This window comes from Ambystoma mexicanum, chromosome 1p (genome assembly GCF_040938575.1).
Source record: "Ambystoma mexicanum isolate Mex_15411 chromosome 1p, UKY_AmexF1_1, whole genome shotgun sequence".
NCBI lineage: Eukaryota > Metazoa > Chordata > Amphibia > Caudata > Ambystomatidae > Ambystoma > Ambystoma mexicanum.
Genome location: NC_090921.1, coordinates 750,707,794 through 750,732,880, shown reverse-complemented (window position 1 = coordinate 750,732,880; position 25,087 = coordinate 750,707,794). Strand labels below are relative to the sequence as shown.

The following is a 25,087-nucleotide window of genomic DNA, read 5'->3' as shown; positions in this document are numbered from 1 at the left end:
TTTCAATGAGCCATACGAGGCTGGGTAAGCAAACACCCCCAGCCTTGCATGGCTCATTGAGCTTGCATAGCTAGGGAACTTTAACTGTTAAAAAGGAAACAGTGTTTCCCTTTGGACATTTAAGAGCAGGGCTCATATTTCACTGGGCTGGCTCCTCCATAATGGGTTAGAGGGGGCCAAGTACCGGTGGGTCGACGCCCCCTCGCCCATTATAGACGAGCCGCCTACACGACTCCAAATTATCCTTCATTCCCTCTCCTCGTCTAACTGGCAGAAGTGGAGGCATCGAACACCTACTCTCTTCCCGCCTCATTGGCTCACAAATCCCTAATGCCACGTCCTCGCCTACCTATTTTGAATTCACAGTTGCTACTATTGCTCCACCTCACTCGGTTCACATCTCCATCCATCGCCCCTCCTGGTCCCACTGGACCATTCTTTGATCAACCTGGGTAACTTCCTTGATTCTCTTTCCATTAAATCTCACCTCATTCTCTTAGGTGACATTCTTCCCTCTCCAACCACTTCTCAGAAATCTGAATGTGAGTCTTTTCTTAGTGACCATGCTCTCCACTCTATCCATAACCTCCCAACCCACACCATTGGTAACTCTTTGCATCTCAGCCACTAATATTACTGTTACACCATCCCTATCTGATCCCTCCATTGTTTCCACCACCATCTCCTTTCCACCCTCTGACCTCTTCTCACCACTTGCCTCACCTATTATTAAAAGGACATTTAAATCTTCTGCCAGTCTTCCCTTTCTTTCTGACCTACAGTCCTCACTTTCCTCCTTCACACCTGATGCCTCTTCCTCTATCACCGCCTTCTCCAGCTTCTAATCACTACTATACGACTCCTACTCATCTCACTTCCCACTGCTAACTTTGACCCCTCAGTCTTCAACCATGGGCTACTTCTTTAATACCATGTCTCAGCACAGACATGTGCCGGCTGCTGCGCAAACGGAGGCGCACCCAACCACATGAGGACCTGCAACTCTACCTTTTTGCCCTGAACTCTTGCAAGTCCTCTCTTGATAGAGCAAAAAGGGAACTCATCGACTCTCTCGCCAACCATTCTCGCTGGCTACAGGGCACTCTAAACTCACTCCTCACTTTTCCTAAACCTATGACTATCAACCCCACTCTCACAGCTAATGACCTAGCTGAATACTTTGCTGCAAACATTTCCAAAACTAGAGAATCTGTTGACCTTCCTCGCACTCCCTCCTCCAACACTCCGCCTACTCTACCATCATCCTGTCTCTATCTCCCACTTTAGTCACACTAATATTGAAGAAGTCCTATGTCTACTGATGAAAGCTACCCCTCTTGTGCCCCATCAGACCCTCTTGCTCCTGAGCTAGTGAAGCCTATTTCCCGTTTAGTGGCATCTAAACCCTCTGAACTCTTCAGCCTGTCCTACAACTGTGCTTGCTTTCCCTCTATTTTCAAAACGGCCACGGTCATCCCTCTCCTAAAAAAGAAAGTGGCTGACCTGAACCTTCCAGTGAACCTTTGCCCTGTGTCTCTTCTTCCACAGTACTCAAAAGTACTGGAAAGGGGTGTGTTCAACCGTTTTACCAATTTCTCAGACATCCACAACATTCAACACCCCTACAAGCAGTTTTCTGCTCCCGTCACTCCATGAAAATTGATATCATGAATGTCTCCAACTTCGTTGCCTCGGCTAAGCACTCTAACCTATCCTCTATCCTAATTCTCCTAGACCGGTTTGCTGTCTTTGACACTGTAGAACATTCTGATCACCTTTCCTTAACACTCTCTCTCTTCTCGGGATTCGCAATCAAACCTTTGTCTGGATTGAATCATGCCTAGCACCTCGCCAATTCTCTGTCTCCTGGAACAAGAACACCCCTCAACTTACTCCTCTAACTGTTGGTGTTCCACAAGGATCTGTCTTTGGTCCTCTCCTCTGTACACTCTACACCTCTGCTCTTGGGGCACTTATTTCCTCCTTTGGGTTCTCGTACCCACTCTTCGTGGGAGACAACCAGTTCATCTTCTCTTTTCCTGAACTCTCCTCTGATCTCTCTATCAAACTTTCAAACTGTCTCTCTGCCATTAAATAGTGGATGGCTTTTCACTCTCAAATGTTATCAAATTCCCGCCCGACACTCTCCCCTACCCCTCTTCAGTTAGAAAACTTGATGTCATATGTGACTCTTCCCACGCCTGCTTTACTTTCATCTCCAAAACTGCAACGGCAGCTCACCTCAGCCTCCTTAATATTAGGAAAATCAGGCACCCCCTTCCTTTCAACATCACCAAGCATCTCTTAACCACTCTTGTCTTCTCTAAACTGGACTACTGTGCCAGCTTGCTCTTTGGTCTCCCCAACTATGCTTTCTGCCCTCTGAACAAGAAAATTAACTTTGCTACCAGGACTCTCTTTGAACTCCCTCATTTCACACCTACTTCCTCTTACCGTCACCAGGCTGGATGGTAGACTATGCAAAACAGGGCCAGATTTAAATGTCTTCTCCTGGATCACAAATCTATCCACGGTAAGGCACCACCATATCTGTCCTCCTCTATCCAAATCTACAAGTCTTTTTCAGATCTCCGCTCTTCTGCTTGACTTCCCTTATGGCATCTCGAATTCCATGTCCTTCCTCTAACTTTGCTCTTTGTCTCTTCTTGCTCCACTGGCATGGATGTTTCTTCCCCCGGACAGCAGAGTAACAGTTCACACCGATGTATTCAAAGCCAAATTGAAAGCCTACCTCCTGGCCTTCGGGTTATCCTCTTAATTTACCTCTCATTGGCTTTTGCGCAAACATTTTTACCTCGCCTCTAACCGGCCTCTTTCTCTCACTTCCTCGCCTCCACTCTAACACTTCTTCCATCACGGACATATCCCTAACATACCTGGCTGTACCACCTGCCTGCACTTGAACATTTCTAATGTTGATTATCCATAATCTTTGCAAGTCCACCCGTTAGGTCTGTTTTTCTGAAGTCCAACTAAGGGCTTAGTAAAACCATTCAACTTAGACAGTACAAGACTCCACTCTTAGTATAAGGCTGTACCGCCTGAGTATATGGTAGTGTAGACAGAGCAGCCAGGTTTATTTTAGGAGGGAGAGAGGGCCGTAGGAAAGTACAATTAACCTGTAGTATATCAAGGACTCAATAGAAACACTTACTACCAGAAGTATAATAAAAAATAAAAGGTTTATTATAAATACAAGTAAGCCAAGTTAAGTCTTGGGTATAAGTACTGGCAATAGAGTCGTAAACACATTATAAAAACACAAAACAATGCTTGAAGCTACACAGACCAAAGCATAAAACGTCTTCAGAATAACTAACAGTAATTCTAGGGAAGTCAGACTTTCATAAACATTTAGTATAGGCCACACCTATTTATGGGGAGCAAAACTAATAAGTTATTTTCTGATTACTTTCAGTTATACAAGGTTAGTAGACCTGTCAGTTATGCAGTGACACTCTGCAAAGAAATCACATATTCAACCAACCCTGTTACCAGGATACTTTTCTAAATAGTGGAACACAGATTCAAGTAACAGTATATACCTATAACTACTTTGAGGACAACACAGCTATATTAGGTGAGTAAGACCTTTTTGCTGTAATATACAATTACAGTAGCTTTTCAACTCAATGGAACACAGTCTAAGATCAGCAACAACGTTTTACACTAATTTAGGATTGCACCAGGCAGGCCTAGGTCAGCTACACAAAGAACACTTTTTAAGAACACCACACAGCTATTCTAGGCAGGTAAACCCTAATGTTGTAATATACTATTGCAGTTGCTTTTCAGATCAGTGGAACACAGATTGGGGTAAGCAATAACTCATTAACTTATTTTAGGATGGCACACAGCTAACTCAGGTTAAGTAAAACCTATATACTTTTTAGAAGGAGCTACCAGCAACTTAAAAGTAAGTATTACCTAAAGCAGACTAATACTAGTAAGGCTAATAGCAGGTCAGGGGAAGCAAGACCCAACTGGGGCACTCGTACATTTATATCCTAACAGCAATTTGTTAGGGAGCATTGTCAGTTTCTGTGCTAATTCCCTTTGACACGAGAGACCACCTACACTTTTGCTGGACTGTGGACTTTTTTGATTTTAATCTCCTGAGCTAGTGGACTTTTTTTTATCACTCATTCTTTTTCTCTGACTGAGATTTTTTATTTTCACTGTTTTATGGAGTGTGGTAAACTCCATAGGTTTAATACAGGCATCTGTTTTTTGCTTTGTGAACCCAGCACCCTATGTGCTGTGTCACTGAAAAGTCCCTTGGACTTCTCTTTGTGTTTAAATACATTTTCTTGAGAGAACTACAGTTCCCAAGAATAGTAAGATGAAGGTTATCTTACTTACCTTTTCTTTTGTTCTTCAGCAAACATCACCCTGCATGGGGTGATGGGGAGTTGCATTGTAATTCCTTCTCCCACTCCTCATGCAACTTTTTGTTACAACTAACTTAAATGGCTGGTGGCAGTGGTTACTTTTTAATACCTTTTGTGCAGGTTACTAGCAGGTAGTTCTGAGCTGCAATACAGCACCCACGGGTGACCATTTTTTCCAAAATGGCCCGTCTTCTTTTTTTTGCCATTTTTCGATTGTCAGTTCCTTCTGGGCTTTTCTTCTATCCTTTAGAATAGATATGAGTCCATTGTGAGTTTTGCCTTTGGCGGGCTTCAGGCCTGAAGCCAGCCCAGGCTCCCGTGTGTCTGGGAAGGCAGGAAGTGACAGAGTAGCCCGAAACTTGTCTGTAGGTATGCCTGACTAAAACCAATTTTAACTGGGCGGCGAGTTGTCCTGCTAGACAGCCAACCCCCATGAGATTGACAGCTCTGAGAGTGTGAATGACTGGGATCCAGCATAAAAGGCAAGGATTTTTGGACTACAGAGAGTCGACCACTGGAACAAGAAATCCAAAGCAGAAGATGAGCAGAGACACGACCAGCAACTTCCAGGACTGTGAAAGCACCAGTGAAGCCTTGCAGCTGTGCTGACCCAGTTTTCACATCAACAGGGAAGACCCGCCAAGAACGACTTACTCTCTTAGGCTACTAGGGCCAACTAGCCTCAAGACAGTCCTCATTTTGGGCCATCCCCCGACTTGTTGGTAGTTTCCTGAGCTGCAGAATCCCAATACCTAGGGTAGCTGGACCATTAGAGTGCATAATCTTCCAAAGATGGAATTCGACTGAAACTTTGCAGGCATCCGTGTGGACCTCCAGAGGCAGGAATTCACCAAATGTCCGCTCACCCGGACCGAGTATTTGAAGAGAATCTGCAATATTTTTTTCTTCTTGGTGCTAAGAAAAAGGTGCCAAAACCATAAAGAGCAGCTACCGTGAGCTGAATACATTGCTGCTGACCCCTTCTCCCGAGTGCTGCCGCAGAAGCCTGCCCGTGGTCCCCCTTTTCATCACCACGACCAAGGAGCAAGGATCAGGGTCTGAAATGTTGCACCTACAATGTCTTCTTCACATTCGAGTTACTGTGGGGCTTGGGTAGGAATTACCTTGTGCCATTTATGGTGCTTCCTGGCTTGGGAAATGCCGTTTTCTTCAATTGAGAGTGGACCTTAACTCCTTTGTGCAGGCCTTGAAGTGTGTGCACCAACAGGTAGGCTCCCATTGCTCTCCTGTGTTTCTACCAGAACCACTGACTGGTTAACTAACTTTTCATCTGAAGATCCACATTGGAACTGTCCATTTGACTTTGGCTGTCCTGGTTTCCCAAACGTCCATCTTCTGGTCCTATTGGCTTTGGCAATGCTGGTTCTTCTATAGGTTTTAATTGTGAACTCTTTTATTGCTAGGAAACAGACTGCCTATAAGCCTCAGAGAGTGTATTTGTTATTTACAGTTGCGAGTTCTGCCTAACTTTGAAACTTTCCCTCCCATCTCAATTTTGCAAAAGTGATATATATAAGTGCTGATACAAACCTTAATTGACATCACTGTGTGCTGGATATGTAAAGCATAGAAAATGTTACTCACCTGCATTGTTGTTTCTTATATTAATTGATTTCATTTCAAATTGAACGTTATTAGTAGTTGCTACATTTTAGATTAGCTTGTGTGCCTTGTGTATATATAAATAAATATATTTTAATGTAACTTTAAGTGAGTGTTTACTTGGATACATGTGTGAACTGATTTCATTGTACTGCTCTACAGCTCACAATCCTCCATCCTAAGATAAGCCTAGCTGCTCAGCCACTCTACCGACCTGTGTGGTACAGGCCTATATTAAGAGTTGGGTGCTTAATACCAAGAGATAAGTCCTATCAAGTCCCACACCAGTTGAACTTTAGGAGAACTTACCTAACAGAACAGTAAAGTGAAACCAATAGCATTAATTTTGGGGAAGAGGCACAACCAATTCCCAGGCGAGTAAATTAACCTTATATATACTTTTCAGAAAGGCACAACACACATTCAAGGTAAGTAAGAACTTTTGCAACTGTTCACTCTCAGGGTTACAGTATCCAAGCAACTCTTTCCAAAGTAAGTACTTTTAAACATGTGTTATACTTTTCAAGACGCAATCCTTTACTTATCCTGTCCTTCCCTGTTCTTTTGCACAAGTTCTCTCAGAGGGGATTCTAGTGGTCTAGGTGCCAGCTGTAGGCAGGGTGAGATAGGCTTCTGTTGCAGGCAAAAGTCAGAGTTCCTGTGGAAGACTGTTCAAACAAGTAAGTATTTCACTTTAAAGTTAGTTAGCCTCCAGAGACTTCAGAGAAGACACCCTATGAGGATTCCAGCAGGGGCCTGGGTGAACTGGATGAGGACTCCCAATCACAGAAACACCCCAAGGCTTCACAGAAATCACACAGGCCTAAGGTAAGTAAATACCCCAGCCAACACAGTACCTTAGCACGGAAGAAGAGTTGCAGCAGGAAGACTTCAGGATCTGCAGCCCAAAACCCGGTTGTTGAATTCCTTTATCCTGAAGACTGAAGATGGGACACTGCAAGGGCTTTTGAAGCAGGGATCACGGGGGGCTCTAGGCAAGAGGATCTTCACATGGTTTACTCAACACCGAAGAAGAAGTTGCTATGGGGGAGACTTCAGGATCTGCAGCCAAATATCTGGTCGCTGAATTCCGTGTCATGAAGCCAAAATACAGTACACTGGAAGGGCTTCTGCAGCAGGGATGAAAGGGGAAAGCTCCAGGCAAACGTTTCTCCGCAGCTGGATGCGGCTGTGTGGTTTTGGTGCCCTTTTCAGGGGCCAGAAGACTACTGAATATCGCTGGTCAGATTCTCATCACTTGCAAGGTCAATCACTCTGGCGAGGGGACTTTTTTGGACTCGATTCACGTCTCTGGAGGTCCAGCAGGGTGCCACCAAAATGTCAGCTCGATTCAGAATTGTGAAGACTGTGCACTGCACTATGGCTCGAGGTCCCAGGGTGTCGGGCTATTGCAGCCCCACAAAGTCGCAGCCCGACTTGGGAAGGCTCAAAATGCAGGTTTTCTTAAGTCTAGTGGGTCTCACCAGGCTCGGGTTTGTTGTTTTCGGAGTCCCCGGGTCGCTTGGAAGGAAGGGTCACAGCAGGCTTCGGTTACACAGCAGGCTCTCCGGTCGCTGTAAATCATCTCAGCTGCGGTATCTTCATCTTCCTCTTCCGATTCAGGTCCAGTGGTCGACTTCCTCTTCAGCTTCCAGGATTTTATGCAGGAACCTCGCCGCTCAAACAGACGTGCAAAATTCAAGCCTGGGGATTGGCAGTCCTTTCTGGACAGCAAGCCTCCCAGTTTGAACTGGATTCTCGCAGGCAGGCTGGAAGACAAAGGGATGAAGAGTTTTGGACTCCTCCCTCGTTTCCTGCCTTTACAGACACACTGGAGCCTGGAGGTGCTTGACCGTGGTCTCCAGCCGAAGACAGAAAAAGGAGCAACCATGGGTGCCTTTTCCAGGCTGTGGAAACAGCCTGCGGTAAATGTACACCGAATTAGTAAAAAGGTTCGCTGCCACCAGCCATTAAAGGTAAGCTTGTCCCTGTAACACAAATGTTACAGTTAAAACGAGAAAAGGGATACATTGTATCTCCCCAGCACTCCATATAAGGTGGGGTGTGCTGGTCTCACCTAAGTAAAGTTTAGAGAGGATAAATATCCTTTCTATACTTAGGAACTGTAGTTCTCACAAGGTTAGTCAGAAAAAGTTAAAAGGGGAGCTCCAAGGGCAACCCAGCAACAATAGGCAGTCTGTGCCAAAAGTTGTCAAAAAAGATAAAATCAAAAAGACACTATGGAGAGTCTTAGAAATTACACCCATAAAAAGAGTAAAAGATTCTGTGAGTGTGGAAAAAGGTTCCCACTCACTGAGGTATAGGGAAAAGGTTCTAGGGTTGACGCAGGTCAGGAAGATTTATAATTGATTTGAAAATCTTACCTAACACCACCCATGTTTTGTCCCGGCGCCGGTTCCATTTTCTCCCCACCACAACTTGGTCAGGATGTCACTCAAACTAACTCCATTGTAGGTAGCTCACTGCTTCCCGTCAAATCTTATTTGGTTGTTTTTCTTTTTTTGGCTTATCTTTTAATGTAGTTTGTTTCGCTATTGTTCATATTTTTGTAAAGGTTTCTTTTGTATAAACCAAAAAAAAGTAAACTTTTTTTTTTTTTTTTTTTTTTAAAAGAAGACAGGTCAAAGAGGAGACATCTCCTTGAAACCATTGTTGGCTGAGGACTGCCAAAGAACCCCAGAAAAAGGCATGTACTAAGCACTGAGAAAACCAGAGACTGTTAAAAGACTTTCTTTTGTTGCATGATAACTTTCTGGAAAGAAAACCCTGAAACTTGTGAGGCTGGAAAGAAGCCACTTAGTTTCCCCTGAACTTTTAGTTAGTTAAAGGCGATGGACACATCCTGATGTATCTGTTAGTACTGATTTTCTAAACTCTGGCCTGGGGGACAGATGTATAGAAGGCCAACCTATAATGTGACAAGGACAACTCTGGGAGCTGTAGCCAAACCAATTCAACGTAGCAGTGACAAGAGGTCTAGGGAGTCACAAATTACACCCAAGTATAAAAATACAGTTATTTATGGCCAACCAACACTATGAAAAATGTCTACTAACAGGTAGTAGTATAACACAACACTAATAATAGAATACATATATACAGTCACTAGAGTAGGGCATAATACAGATAAAACCCCTGTAAAGGAAAGTTTAGATTAGTTCATGCACTACAGGTCCACAAAGAATTAGCCCTAGCTTCAAAAGTCCTTCCCTAAGTTGCCTGTGGCTTAATGCCCAAATGTTCAGGCAAAGTTCCAACACAGTTTGTAACACTGGAAAAAATGAAGGTAGGGTGTCTGGGGTTCAGTGAACGATTCCAAGGGTTAGAGGACACATTATTCTAACTAACAAAAGTGTCCCCAACTTTTAAAAGTCTTGCGTGTGCAAGCAATGGCAAAGCTAAAGTATTGTAAACATTTTAGAAAAGTTAGCAAAACCTTTAAAGGGAGTTTTGGGGCAGGTAAGAACCACTGTAACGCACCCCCTGTATTCTTATTTTTCACAGGACCTGGCAGGTCAAATGGAAGAGGGTCCAAGGTTGTTTTTCCTGGCATCAGGCTAAGTCCTTGATTCACAGGGGTTGTAGGTTCGAGCAGATCTCCGGTCGGGGTCTTTGGCTGGTGCAAGGACTCTCGGTGGCAGAATGCAGAAAAACACAATGCAGTACCCCTCTCAGGACTGGACTCGGGTAAGCTGTTTCGGACGGCGGTCACTGCAGCACGGCAAAGCAAAAGTGACTCACTTGATGCTAGGACTCCAGAATTTCGCAGAAGCGGAGGATCCCCCAAGTTCCAGGCCTCAACGTGGAACAGCAACGTCGGCAGGACGGTAGCCCAAACTCAGAGCTGGCCAGCCACAGGGCAGTCCTGGGGCATTTCCAAAGGCTCTTCACAGGGTACCGAGCAGACGCCAGGAATGGATATTCTGTCCACTCCATGGGTCGCAGCTCACTCACAGGACTGCTGAAGATCGACAGCAAGACAGGGCTGTTCCGGGACAGAAGCAGAAGGTGGTCGCCAGGCCTCCTGTCTTCTCACGGGTCTCACAGCTGGACAGGTGTCTTGGCTCCTCCAGGATCTCTCCAGAGTGGGTGCAGGGGTCCTATTCCTATCCCAAAAGCCAGGTAAGAGCAGAAACTCCCACTAGCCAATAGCAGAACTAGCCCCACACACCCCCCAGCAATGGTCCAATCAGAACCACTGGCGGGAACACTCATGCATAACACTCAGACACACTGAAACCAGTTTGTGGATTGGGATCAGACAGTCCCAGCACACATCATGCCAACAAACACACATAGCCCTCCAGTAGCCCGCCAAAGGCCTCTGCTTTCCCGGGCAATGGAAGTCCATATAAGGCCAGGAAGAAGGCTAAAAACCAAGATGGCCAAAGGACAAGCCAAAAACCTTGAGGCATGGTGATGTTTGGATACTAGCCACATTTAACAGCCAAATGCGGTAAACGCACTAAGGCTAAAATGGAAAGCATCAAAACAAATTGTAAAAAGTCACTGCTGCGACCAGCTCGTCCATTTAGCACACCTAGAGTAACCAAAAATCCTCTGTGTGTTAGTAAAGGGCAAAAACAAAAGTAGACCCGATTATACTGCCTTGTACAATGATAAAAAGTTACCACAAGTGATAACAAGTTACTAAAAGTAGTAACCAAGTAGTAAGACTAAGGGAAACAATGTTCCCAGTACTGACAGCCTGAATCCCCATAACAGATGAGCAAAAGGCTTCACTGCTCTGTAAAAAGCACAGGTCAGGATAAAAAATAAAAGCAAAAGGTTTGGAGGTCCATAAAAATGGAAGGAAAGATGCAGTAAAGAGAACTCTTTCCTAACAGTATCCATTCAATGTTATGGTTAGTCCATTTCTTTCTTTTGCCCAATCACTGTACATGTTCCCTAACAAAACACTTTAAAACTTAAGTTTGAGTTTGTCTGGTCAACTGATTCGCTTCAGACATGACAGGGGAGAAAGTGGGAATGGACCATAGCAAAGGCTGCCAAGAGGCCAATGAGGAGGCTTATGGAAGGGAGCTTATAGTGGTGAGTGGCAGTGAGAAAGTAAGAAGCCTGCGTCAGAGATGTTACAATTGAATTACAACATTAGAAACCAGATTATTGCTCTCGCAGTAGTTGGTGAAAGAACACGTCTAGACATTCTAGGACTGGAGTAATGGTGGATGTAGGCTGGCAGGGCAGTAGTAAGCCAGGTTATTTGGGCATAGCAGAGTTTAAGGATTGGTATAACTGCAGCAATTATGAAACCGGTAGGGAAAGTACCTCAAGCGAGAGACAAGTTGAAGTGGTGGGAAAGGGAGGAACTAAGGCGTTGTAGGGCCTTGTTGGTTTGAGGAACAAGCGGGCCAAGTGGGACGCAGGATGGGTTGATTTTCATTAAAATGGGCGTTAGTTTAGCTAGTTATGGGGAGAAAAGGGAGTGTTGCAGATTTTAGAAACGTTGGAAGGAAGCAGAACAGAACATAAAACCATTAGCAGACAGCAAGAAAGAAATAGAGTGAGGACGCCAAATTGCAGGCATGACTATTAGGGCGGTGAGGGGAATGGAGCAGGAGTGAGGAGATAAGGTTGGTGAAATCAGTGCATTCAGCTTCATCAGTACAGTGGAGTGTATAGGAAAGAGATGGTGGTACTGCCATCTTAGGCTGCTAGTAGCCATCCATGATAAATGCAAAAGTGCACAATTAAATATATCAAAAACAGTAAATATATCAAAGCTGCCAACGGCTTGTCTTTGGCACATTTAAAAGTAACCAAAAAGTCAGTATATAAAAAGATAAGGAGATAAAGTATCCTTACTGAACATCACTGTAAGGTGATGTGTGCAATTATAACAATACAAGAATTCACAAAAAGAGAGAGGCTCATTAGGAGTTTGCCAGTCCGGAAACAAGATGCCGATAACTTGTACCGGCATCTTTCCGGACTGGCAAACTGCAAGCCTGCCAGTAGGGGCTGTGACCTACCGGCAGGCCTGACCTGCCGCTAGTTCAGGCCCATATCGACAGACCATTGCCACAATCACAGGCACCGGTGTTACCAGTGCCTGTGATTGTGGAATTCCCATCCCAAGGAGTCCTTTGGGACACCATGGGAATGGGGAGTTACCAGCGCCTCTGCGGCCTGTAATATCCCAGTAACACCGGGATATCAGGTAGCAAAGATGGTACAGTAGTTGCCCGGTATCCCGGCGGGATACCGGGGAACCTATTAGGAGTCCCATAGTCTATCAGTACTGATAGTCTTGGGGACTAGGTAGTTTCCCCGATAGGAATGAGCAAAACAGGCAAGGGAAGTGGAGCTTAAGGCTTTACTTGCAAAAAGTCAGGAAAGGGTTGAAAACAAGCAAAGGGAAAGGGCGTCCCATAGCAATGTATGGGGAAGTTTCAAAAAGAAAATCTTTCCTAACCGAGGCTAGCAGGGTAGTTAGTATGGAGTGCGAGTGGAGGATAGGGTATCTTTTGCGGGTGATGTGCAGTATGAGATGGGGAGGTAAGGGTAGGAGCAGTGGGAGGGGCATGTAGGGGGCTGGTATGGACATTTCATGCGAATGCCATGACGACAACAAATCGTATAACTGTTAGGTAGTGAGTCAAGGAAAGCAAGTGTGAGCGATTGGGAGCAATCACGATGCAGTTTCACAGGAGCCACTGCTAGCAATTAGATTGATCTCAGGAGGGGTGGTAGTGTCGATAAAGGTTTGGTATTAATCTTTTCACTGCACTTGGGAAGTGTACATAAACACCATAATAGGAAAGAAGAAATGTACATCACAAGTAGGTATAGGACAGCATTACATTTGTTAGGGCAGTGAGGACACTAGGTTGAGTTAGAGGTGAGCAGGGATGATAAACTTCACCCTGCTGATGGATCGGAGGGTCTGATGGCATGGGGTTTGACCAAGGGAGAGAAAGCTCCAGAAGGTGGTAACGAGTCCCAAAACGATGAGACCCATGTTGGGGAGCGGGTCTGGACCTAATCCAAAATGTTGGCTCCACTGGATGGGGGAGCAAAGTGCTGGACTCCTCTTCAGGTGGTCCCATGGCATGAGCCCTGCTATCAAGAATTCGGTAGACATCATTCAGTACCATCAACATTGCTCCCTCTGTGCTGCACCCAGGTCAGAAGCCTGTTTGATAAGAAGCCAAAGATGATTCTGATCAAATGCTATATTGCAGATCTGTGTAAACATTTTTTTTTAAAAAGGCTGAATACAAAAATACTGATTCCCCCCTCCTCACCCCCCACACCTTCCCCACGCACACACATTTCCAAGCAATTATATGCGGGGGAGACCCCATACAGCCTCCCTCATACTCAGCATTTTCGCTGGCGCAGTAATGGACTGATACCTTTTGCATGCACAACACATCCCTCTAGGGAGGGATTATTCAATAAAGGTAAAGGTAAGACATGCATATTTTCAATGAGTAAGGGAAGGTTCTATGCAGCAAAAATGCACTGATCAGAGACAGTCAGATGGGGACAAGAGAGATGCATTAGCAGGACAAAAAAGGCACATCTCTACACATCAGCTTCAAGTTATGTTGGGAGAGGAAACTAGTGCATCTTCTGTCTAGCTGCCAAACTCCAAGATAACAAGCCTATACACAACATCCAATCACAGCCCTAAACATCATCACTTTCCAAAAAGTCCTGAAAACACAATAATAGGACAACAAAGCAAAGATTTGCCTTAAGACAATTATGCACATAGTGTGTATTCTTTTACTCACTTTTTCCCCCCCGAGTGCCAATGAACACATCTTGCTAGCAGTCCAAACCATGATGATGCAAACTTACCCATTTTGAAGGTCGGGCTTAGAGTAGGTTTTGGAGGCATAAGAGCTGTGACCAGCTTGGTTTCCCAGCAGGTGATCTATTCGGTCGTGCATCTCCAGATTCTGAAAAGCAACAGAAGTCTCAGAACACGCAACGAATAATAATAATAATAATAATTCGGCATTTATATAGCGCTACAAACCCTCAGGTATCTGATCGCTGCTTATTATTACCCACGGTGTGTGGTGGAAGGAAGGGAGATGTGAAAAAACACAGCTGATGAAGGGTTAATGTGCATCTACACTCTGCTTTGAGCACTGTGATCTATTCCCAGCTGTCGGGAGACACATTCTCCCTTCTAGCTCCCAGTGCCACAAATTCCAAAATGGCACAAGACACTGTTGGGGGTTCTTACCCTTGGTGTTGCAATGTGTTTCAAAACTAATTTTTGGAAACTAATTGAACATTAGAGACAACTCCAGGAATGAGCTCACATGTAATCTTGAATTGGGACTTTCCTGCCTTGGGCATGGAGGAATTCAAGGTAAGCATTCTGAAAGAGCCAGCGAGCTGTTGGGCAGTCTCAAAGACTGCGGTTTTAGATCTTGTTCATCATATCTGGTGTTGAGGGCTATATCACATATACCTACAATTATTTGGAGCAGAAAGACAGTTGTAACTTTAAAGCACTTGTCCTTTTGATTAAAGTAGAACTGATCATGAGCTGCAGGAGTGTGGTGCCAAGGTCAGTCACAGAGTACCAAAGTCAATATTTGCAGCTCTTTTGAACGGTCTGTGGTGGTAGCAATGAACCTGTGCTGTCTATTTCTGTGCCGCAATCGACTGGGAGGAGCTGCAGTGGGGGGATTTCGATAAGTGTAACCCAGTACATACCTCAGCACTGAGGAAAGACACCTTTTCCTGCAACTCCTGGATAATGGCGTCCTTCTCCTCAATCACAAACCTTGAATTCTGAAGCTACAATGAGAAAGAAAAACAATTTTCGGGATGCTGAGACATCCATTCAACAGGGTAACAGAAAACAAAAATGACACCCTCCATATTCCCACCATTGCAAATAAGGCACCCTAGGCCACGGGCCTCTGTCCATCACACTGGGCTATGCATACTGTGCTAGTCTGAGGAGTTCCCTCTACAGCCAGTTCATCCTATCTATATTACTCCTTAAATACTAGCTTAATGTGCCCATACTGGCCTAACTGGCAGGCTAGGAATACCAGTTGGTACACCTGGCCTTTTCCAATCCATCTACAGTACAGCTAAAATCCATCATTCAACCGACAGCCAGTACAGGAAATGGGCCACCAAAACAGGTCAGAATTGCAGTGATATATGCATTGGCTCATCTTTTCTCCAGAATATCTCAACAAAAGTCAAGAAACGAAAATCAAATGGTCTGGAATAATTGCCCACAAGTGCGCTCAAGTCACCAATTAAGCTTCCAACATGACTTTGCACTCTGTGCATGCATTAAAGTGAAGAGACTGGAAGCATTGGGAGATGGGGATTTGCCAACGACCCTGCTATCACAAATGGGTCCCCTGCGGGCAGTAGTCTGGATACAAAGCATGGCCTTTCACCAGCCAGGTAACAGCTCTGGCCCTGTCAGCGTAGCATCTCTTACCCCCATCAAGTGGTCTGGTTGGGCTAGAAGAGCAAGAAGCATAAGAGAACAAACTGGACACTTACTTGCTCGATCATCTGCCGGACCTTCCGCTGCTGGCTTTTCAGCATGTCATCTAAGTGGTGGATTTTCTCACGCAAGGTCAATACTTCCTTTTCAAGCTGTACAGACCTATGTAGGAAATGAATAGCAATTGGAGTGTGGACTTCACATTTATACAGGCTGCAACAGTGAAGAGAGACATAAGGACCCTTCCTTTCATTAACTCATAAATGCCTGAAAGAACTCATCCCCGGCTTTCCCCACAGATACACAGATCACTGGAGAATCCAAAAGCTTAAGGCTTTCACAGACGAGAGGAATGCAAGCAACATGTTCCAACCTTCAAACGTTTACGTGGAAGAACTAGCTAGCACCACACCCATCACAGATTGGCCTTAATGACTCCTGCCTCACCCGACTTACTCAGGCGGCAACTCTCAAAACAACCAAGCGCTCTCATGAGCAATCTAATGTTCCGCCAATCCCGCCGATCTCAGCAGAACTTGCTTCCTTGTCAGCGCCAAAGTAATTAATTACCTGTCCTGCTGCGGGGCTTCCTTCAAAGCTCTTAGCTTCTCCAGCTCCTTTTCACCATCTTTCATTTTCTTCAACAAATCTTGGTGCTCCTGCAGGGATCACAAACCGCTGAATACACTTTTTGTGGATCAATAAGCAAAACTGACTTCTCAAATAAAGTAGTGGCCACCATTCAGAAATTAAAAAGAGTTGAATGCAATACATTCGGGGCTTTATTAGTTTCAATGCATTTTTGCAGAATTAGTGCTTGCCTTGAAAGCAAGATGACACGGAGCAACATGGGTTCGATCCCTGGGTCCGCGCTTAGAAACCTCTGGGTATTAAGCGCGTTATAAATAACCTATCATTATCTGGAATTTCTGTTAGCACACAAGGTATTTCTAAGCTCCAGGGCCCATTACAAGTAAACTGGTGCTAGGGCAGTAAAAAACACAATTCTGCGGCAAAACTTAATTACTGCGTCCAGTAAAAACATTACAGGATTTGGTCCTTTTAAAAAAAATGTAAAAATGCAAAAAAGGGCACCATCATCTGCGCATGCCCTCATGGGCACAGAGGAAAACCTAGCTTTTAAAGGTTCCTCACAACCCAAGATGTGTGTGATTGGTGGTGCTCCAGTCCAAAATATCTGCTTTGAGTAGGTGTTAATAAGCATTGACAAGCGTGTAAGGCACGGGGGAGGCGAGAGGCGACCAGTGACAAGGAGGATTTGGAGAAGGGTGGCTGGGTTAGAAGTGCGGTGTGGATGAGTGTGTGTTTATTTGGGTGTTCCCTGGACAATATTGGGAAGGGCGGTGTTTGTGAGAGACACATGCTTATGTCTTCCTAGTAGCGAGGTGCAGAGGTCTGGCCCTTGGTCATAATAATATCACAAGAGGTGTGTCTAAGGTGGTCGACAAATGTACGACAATAATATAAATTCAAAAACATTTTCTTTTTAGCCAATACAATGTGATTTCCCAAACAATCCGAGAGGCGGTCAACCAATTCCGGGCAACCCAGGTAATACGCATTCAGTCGCCATGTTCGGGGGGGGGGGGGATGTTCCTTGCAACCGCAGCTCCACCAGGAGGGACGAGTAGTCCGAGATGCCCCGGGGGAGCAAGTCTGCCGAGAGTATTCTAAAGAGGTCCGTGTGCGGGACAAGTAGGTAGTCAAGCCTGGAAAGAGAGCCATGGGCCCCGGAATGGAACGAATACCCTCTGGTTCCCGGAGGCAGTTCCCGCCATACATCACAGAGACCCAGGGCGGACACAAAGTTATACAGCTTCGTGGGAAGGTTTGGGTTGCGTTGTCTAAGGTGGGAGCGGTCTAAGGTGTTACACATGACATCATTGAAATCACCCCCCAGAAACCACTTGTCCGGTTGATGCCTGCCCATCAAGGTGGTCAGGCCATTGAGAAGTTCTTGCCCAAGTCCAGGTGGGGAGTAAATTGAGACAAACCCAAATGTCTCCCCCCAGAGTGTCCCCAGCACCATCACGTAGCGACCTCGAGGGTCTTGTTGTAATGCCTGCAAGACAAACGGGACCCTTTTATGTATAAGAATAAGGGTGCCCCTGGATCCCATGGTATATCCCGCATGGAAGGCAGTCCTGTAATTGGTTCGCAGAAAGGTGTGTTTCAGTGAGCAGGGCCATGTTGGGGGAGTGTCTAGAAAGTAGTTGCTTGGCCAGGCGTCTTTTGATCGTGCAACCCATCCCGTTCACGTTCCAGGTGAATACCCTAAGGGATCTGGGGCGCATAGTCATGGATGGGTGAGATTGGTCAAGTGGCATCTAATAGAAGTATTGAAGGGAGAGGCAAACAGCCCGCAGGGGTGTAGCCCCGGTGTGTGACAGTACGGTGCAAGATGGACAAAGATTGAAGTCTGAAGCACTGTGTGTGGTGTGGTCCCAACTGGCCAGGAACTCTACCGTCCCCTGAAAATTACCGGGGAGGGCCGATCCTGAGATAACAAGAAACTTCCCCCAACTAATCCCTCCCTCCCCCTCCCTATACTCCTCCCCAACTTGAAGTACCTGTCGCCCCAACATTGCTTACAATCAAAAAAGGTAGTGGGTCAGCTGTAACAGCCCTTGTTAACGATCAACTAAAGCAATCCCCCGCTTACCGCATTGTAAGTATATGAAAATGCCTTTGATGGCCCCAAGAGTCCGCTGCGGTGGTGACCACGAAGTGGGCACCCACTGACCAGGGGGTGCGGCCCTCAGCAGGATTCAAGGCAGAGGTCCGTCTCCCCCGTTCTCTGGCAGATCTGGCAGCGGTGGCCGATCCGGTCTGGGACGCTGTTCCGGTGGTGGTCTGGGGTTCCTATTTCTGTTGCCTAGAGGTGTGGACCAGTCCCCTTCAATGTGCTGCTCCGCCCAGCCCCACGCCTCCCCGGGATCATCAAAATGGACCGTCGTGCCTTTATGGTAAATTTTTTATTATGCAGGGAAGAGCAGGCCGTACTTGACTCCGAATGTTTGCAGTTGTTTCTTAAGCTTCACAAAGGATTGTCTCGCCTTCTGTACTTCCTTGGTGTAGTCTGGGAAAAAGGCCAGTCTAGATCCGTTGAATGTAGTCGTGCCCTTGGTTCTTGCAAGTTGTAAAAGTGCATCGCGATCGTTTAAGAACCGCGTGATCACGGTGCATTGGGGAGCACCGGGCAGTGGTCTACCTGCGGGCCTCCGATGTGCTTTCTCAATAGAGAAGAATTTTGAGAAGGATTGCAGGTCGAACAGGTCCGCTATTAGTCGTTCCAGAAAGAGTTCCATGTAGGGGCCTTCCTCTGTCTCAGGGATGCCAAGTATGCTGACGTTATTCCGCCCGGACCTTCCTTCGCCCTCCTCCACCCTAGCCTCCAGCGCCTTAAGTGTGGCCGAGACTCCATGGAGTTGTTGGCACAGTGTGTTTCCCGTCTTCTGTAGTCGCAATGCGCTGCTCTGCTTCCCCAGTGCGCGCGGATAGATTCTGGAGGTCATGTCTAAGGAGAGAGACATCTAAACTTATGCGGTCTATCTTCTGCTCCATGGAAGAGCAGGAGTCAGCAATGGCAGCCATGACGTCTTTAAGGGAAAGCGTATGTACGGCTTCCATCTCTTCAGAGTGCTACGATTGAGGATCAGCATGTTGTGATGAGGGCACTGTGTATTGTTCAATTCTATTCTGCATATTGGGCTTCTTCGTTTTTTCTTTGCCCATGGTCGCTTCTCGGTCCGGGAGTCGTGGCTTAATAGCAGTGTTCCTGCCGAGGGCCTCGATGGGTGCCCGCTGGATTGATCCCACCCCGGCCAAGCTGTGGCAGAACCATAAGGTTGTCCTGTTATTACTGCAGTGCCAGGCTTACCTCCCGTCTCGTTCGGTCTTGGAGGCACTAGGGACAGATCAGAGGGTCGGTGGGCTGACCGTGGGTAGTAATCACTTTCTTTAGGCACTCAGGCTACGCTTGGCCTGAAACACTGTCGATTGCGCAGCCCAGCGTGTATGGTTATGGCTCCCGCGCGTACGTGTGCAACCGCGGGGAGAGAGGCGGCGTGATCGGGGACCAAGCTCGTTGTTTGTAGAGGTGGCGTTGCACACCACCGCCGATTCAGCCCTTAGTGCACAATAACAGCTTCTTTTGTTCACTGCGTTCCCAGCGTGGGAAGCGTCTGCTGTTAAACCGGTCTTGGGGTCCCGACCCTCCTCGATGGGGGCCCTCATTGCGGGCAATGGTTCAATAATACTAAGCAGCATGTCCCGGGCAAGGCAGTTCACGGGTCGCGAGGCCCTTCAGGATCTGTGATTCTGCCCAAAGTGAAGCAGCTCTGGACTCCGGACCCCTCTACGCATCGAGGGAACCCAGCTCTCCCAAAGGGCCACCCCGCCGGGTTCACTGCGAACAGGGGTTGTTGTGGGCCAAAGGGGAGGACCCGGGAGCCGCTCGTGTTAAGTCCGGACTCCCCCTCGCAGATGTAGCAGGTGAGACCACCTGCACGGATCAGTTTGTGTCTCGGGGGGGAGGGGCGCCGAGGGCACTCACCCGCAGGGCCCTACCTCGGCCTCCTTGGTGTGGGGTGATACCAGCGCACGGCTCCTCAGGGTCGAGGCGAGCCAGCCCACTGCCTCCGCTGGTCGGCTTCGTCCAGGATCCAGTTCGCCGGGAGGTAGCCGCTCCAGGTCCGCGGGAGGGCACTCAACTTCTCCCGCACTCTTCTCTGTCTGGGCTCACGGCCCGGTGGCTTGTCGAGACAGCCCCAACACACACCAGAGACTCTGTTCCGTGCAGACCACCAGGGAGCTTAATGGAGGCTGCAACGGCACCACCCCGCGCACTTCGCGCCACTCACAGGATCGCTTTGCCTAGGCGGCATTTTTGAGAGTGCGCCAGACGGCCCCGCGTCCACCTTCGCCTCGGCGCAGCTCCGTTCCCAGCGTCTGATTTCTTTCGCCCCACGGTCCAGATAAGCACATTGGGATCCGCTGTGCACAGGGGTTATTTTTGCACACTGCAGTTGGCGATATCGGGCGATTTTATCAGGATTAGTGCGGCGGTCGCGGGAGCGACAGAGACCTACGTCTTCCTTGTGTTGCTAGCCACGCCCCTCTGTACCTGTGATTTTTAATATACTTTTAAAGGCATGCTCTGCATTCATCTAATGGAGAATGCATTCAACACTGTAGCTAATTTAAGTACACTGTAAATATTTTCCCGGAAATGTATTGCTAAGGTAACTTGCTAAAATATATTCTTAGTTCTTGGACGTATTTGGTTATGGTTTGGTATTTTTCCAACCCTCTATGGCTTTGATTGATTATCACATGCTCATTTGCATTACTTGTAATACTATGCCCTAGGGGATCTAAGTTAATGTGAAGTGTTGGTGTAGTTTATCCCTAAATATCTTTAGGGATGTTTATATTATTTTTCTGGTTAGTAAAAATATCTGGGTTCCAATCTTGCCTACCCCAATCTATAAGCATTGGGTGAGGATCCCCTGAACTAGTGCCTCCCACATATACTAGGGGAGGCTTGTCTTTGTGACACTGTTATTGATTGTGCAGGGAGGACTTACAGGTTTATTGCGGTTCCCTGGTCCCAGCCCCCTGTCCATTTATGTTGGGTGTCTACCTGTGTTAGCTCTAGATACTTCATTAATCTGCATGGAGAGAGATGGGGCAAGGTCCCACAGTATCCCCAAATTTCTCGCCTTTGAAGCAAAGGAAATTGGGAGAAGTAGTGGAGGGCTAGAGATATGGCGAGCAGTGTGTCCATCTAGTCTTGCAATGCCAGGGGAGGGAGCGCTGTTTACAAAGGGCCCATTTCAAGTTGCTTCTCGCTGTTTTGGGACATGTCCCAGTGATTGGCAATGTTACAGTTCACATTACCCCATGGTTTAGGAATTTTGTAAGCCGGGTGTGAATGCAGCCTCGAATCGCAATCCTTTCAAATATTAGGCGGCCTTCCAAAAATTGTGTGTCTCCAAATTCAAACTTTCTTGTGCTTCTTTCTGGGCAGTGAATCAGAAATCGATTCAGCCTTGAATCCCACACATTCCATTTATGTACTCAGCAGGTCTAGTCTTGGCCAGAGTAGCTAACACCATTCATGTACAAATCTGTATTATTTTAGGCAAAGGAAGGCAACTTCAGCTCACTGTATCTAATGCTTAAGTGCAACTTCAGGGCCTTGTGCAAGAGAACAGGTTACTGATCTATTATTGCTATTTACTTGGATGTGCATCATCAGCCTACTATGTAGCATGTCTGCCCGCATTATATAGCACTTGTACAGCTAAAACGGCACTGAGGGTACCTTTTTCACAGAGGTGAAAACAGGGCGGCTCCCTCCATGCCGTTTCCATGATCGCGAAAATGACCCCCAATGAGTCCAACTGTAACCTAAAAGCAACTGTTGAACACAGTTCCAAGTAATAAATCAGGTTTTGCGCACTCAAAGTTATTCAAAGTTCCCTGATAGGAAAACACCTGGCTCAATTCCGTACTTAAAGTGACGTAACAGCACTTTTTGTAATATCCCATGTAAAGAGGGGTAAACTACCAATCCTGGATGTCTAGGTTGAATCCAGACAGGAATCCTATAAACAGCTTCCACCACCAAAGGTAGGGCAAAGAAAGCTGAAAGATAGGACTAAATGGAGACCCGGGAGAAAGGTATGCTCCAAACCTCTCAGATCTCAGAATCCAATTTGTATGGACAACGGCTGTAGGTAGGTCTATGCCGTTGGGGACATATGCTTATGCTTTTGGTTGGGTGGGCTTCTTTTGACAAGCAGGACTTCTGGATTGAGCTTTTCAGTCACCGTCTTCAACTTAACACTTCCTAATATCACCAGGCTGCACTCAAGCTAAGGAAAATAAAGAAAGGTTCTGATTCCACCATGATGAAGAACCACCGGAAGTTACAGATATCAGCACACCGTTGTATCCAAGCTAAATTGGTGCTTTATAAATCCTATACATACATATAGATCGATGGAAGAACTCGGACTACAGTCAGGCTTCTATTCTTGGCAGAGACGAGCAACAGAACTCAGGTGTCAGCTCAGGTGTCCTAGTCCAACAGCAAGGGTACACCACAGGTTTAACAGCACCAGGATGCGCTAGATCCAAGCAGCAGGAACTGTCCTCACTCTGAATGTTGTGTCAGCTAACGAATTATCCAATTTGATTGAAAAAAAAAAAAAAAAAAAAAGAATCGATCGAATGGTACATTTGACCGATTTAGGCGAGTACCATTCGATCAATGCCAAAAATACTGAACATGTGGAGCAGGAGTTCTGGGGGTGTCGCCCGCTCAACATGTTCTGTATTTTGGAGCTTGGGGGGGGGGGTCCTAGGTTTTCCCCCGGGTTCCTTGACAATGGAAGCAGGCCACCCAAAAAAAAATAAAGAAAAAGGGACCCTGCAACATCAGATCCTACCTGCGTTAGAGGGACGGATCTGACATTGCAGGGGTGCACAGCAGAAGCGGTGGCGAGCAAACAGGTAAATAGGGGAGAGGGTTGGTGTAAGGCAACATTTAATTTGTTTAGCCGAAGTAAAAAGTGATTTGCAGCCAAAGTGACAATGGTCAATTTTGACAGTTATTTTACTTCGGTCAAACAACCCAAATCTGTCAGCTAAGGGCTCTCCTGAGCTCCACAAGGATGATCTCCTTGAGGCAGAAGATAGAACTGGTTAGGTGCACCGGTTTAAGGGAGGGAAGCCCCATGGAAGGTCTCTCCTGTCGATGAAAAAACAGAGCTTTGCCTTTGTTGGGTAAAATTTTGTAGAGTCCAACTGGTGTGGGACTTTACAAGATTTATCTGCTTGGCATTAGTGACCCAACCTTTAACATACGCTTGTACTACACAAGTCGGTAAAGTGGCTGAGCAGTCAGGCCCAATTTAGAAGGGGTACTGTGAGCTGTAGAGCCGTACAATGAAATCAGTTATCACAAGTATTCAAGTTAACACTTCCACCCTTAAAGTTAAAATTTCAGAATCAAGTTAGTCAAGCAGTAATAATGCAGGCGAGTACATTCTTTTTGTACTAATACATTTCCAGCATATGGAGTGACATCAGCTAAGGTCAGTAGTAGTACTTATGGTTCACCATACAAAAGTGTTAGAGCGGAACAGAACACTGTAGCACTGTAACAATCGTCTGTTCTCCCAGAGGGATGTTTGCAGTCTTTTATCCCAGCAATAATAGGGTGAAACAATTAAAACCTGTAAAGGAACAAGCACTGCCAAAGCAGTAGGCTTCGGAAGTGATGCCTTTAGGGAGCCAGGACAGCCAAGGTCAATAGGACAGTTTTAGTTCTGATGCAATCTTCTTAGAAAACGTTAAACAGTCTGTAGTTGAGTGAAGAAAAATCCAGGAGCTCAAGTGAGCCTACCTGATGTGCACAAGCTGTTAGGCCTGCACAAATGAATTGCAGTAAGTCAAAAAGATAGAAAGTAGTACTCCAAAGCGAGGAAGCACTAGATTCGGCTAAAGGTGGTTAAACCCAAAGCCGCACAGAACCTTAGAATTGAAGCAGATGTTGCATCCGACTTCCTTCTTGATGTAGCGATGCAGACCCTTGTTCCAAGACTTTGGTTGTGGTGACGAAAGGAAGGACATCTGGCAGGCTTCTGGGGCAGCACTCTCGAGAGGAACTCGGCAGAAATGGATTCCACTTGTTTCAGAATCTCTTTGTGGTTTTGGCGCCCTTTTCTCAGTGCCAATGAGTCCCCAGAAGTCCTCCCTCTTGTCCCCACGACTGAGGCAAAGGAACCTAGGATCTGCAGACCTACACAGGAACAGAAGCCAGCTGGAAGCAATTTTCTTCAAACCAAAGGTACTGTAAAACTAAGAGGACTTACCTCTTGTCGTGTAGCCTTTCTAGCTCTCAGTTGAGACTTGTCTTGGTTGCCCTTGCAGAGTTGCTTGCAGCTTTGCCCCTCACAAGCCAGCTTGTGGCCCTACAGTGATTTCTTTTTCTACAGACATTTCTAAAACATTGTGCAAGACTTTTCACCTACTTGCAAGAAGTGCTTCAGCTCACCTACACTTTTGCCTAACTAAAACTAACATTGGCTGTCCTGGCTCCCTAAAAGACTCTTCTTACCTCTGTCTTTGTTCTTTGCCTTTCCCCCAGGAAAGGGTGAATTTACTTTGCATTGGAGGGTTTTAAAAGTGCTTACCTGCTTAAGAATATTTGTTAACCATTGTTTTCTCCTTCTAAAGCCTTTCCTTTGACCTCCCAATCAGTATTTCTATAAACGTACCACTGATAAATCAATGTCAACAGTGTCCCAGTTATTAAGTCACCTGAGGGTGTAGGAAGTGTCTGTGTGCCATCCACAGTGGCTATCAACTGATTTAGTGAAACAGAGTGTGTATTTATTGAAGTATATTTTGTGTTATAGGATTGCTCCCTTCTAAAGAAGGCGTATTCAACTGACTGTTAAATAAATTAATGATTGTTTAATCAAGAAACTCTGTGTGTAGTGTTTATTTGAATAACTGTCATTGTGAAATTCTG

At 46.2% G+C, this 25,087-nt stretch overlaps 1 protein-coding gene across 5 annotated transcripts in view; it reads right to left on the bottom strand.

Annotated features, from left to right (window-relative positions):
* TUFT1 (tuftelin 1) overlaps positions 1–25,087 on the bottom strand; it is a 175,519-nt gene that overhangs the window by 14,550 nt on the left and 135,882 nt on the right. For 4 of the 5 annotated variants that reach the window (XM_069650500.1, XM_069650513.1, XM_069650493.1 and 1 more), the window contains exons 9-12: positions 16,090–16,178; positions 15,576–15,681; positions 14,760–14,843; positions 13,887–13,987 (exon numbers count right to left, since the gene is read on the bottom strand). In XM_069650500.1, coding sequence (XP_069506601.1) covers positions 13,887–13,987; positions 14,760–14,843; positions 15,576–15,681; positions 16,090–16,178 — 380 coding nt within the window. Of the gene's footprint in view, positions 1–12,379; positions 13,213–13,886; positions 13,988–14,759; positions 14,844–15,575; positions 15,682–16,089; positions 16,179–25,087 lie in introns of those variants that run through there. The other variant, XM_069650506.1, reaches the window with a different exon arrangement.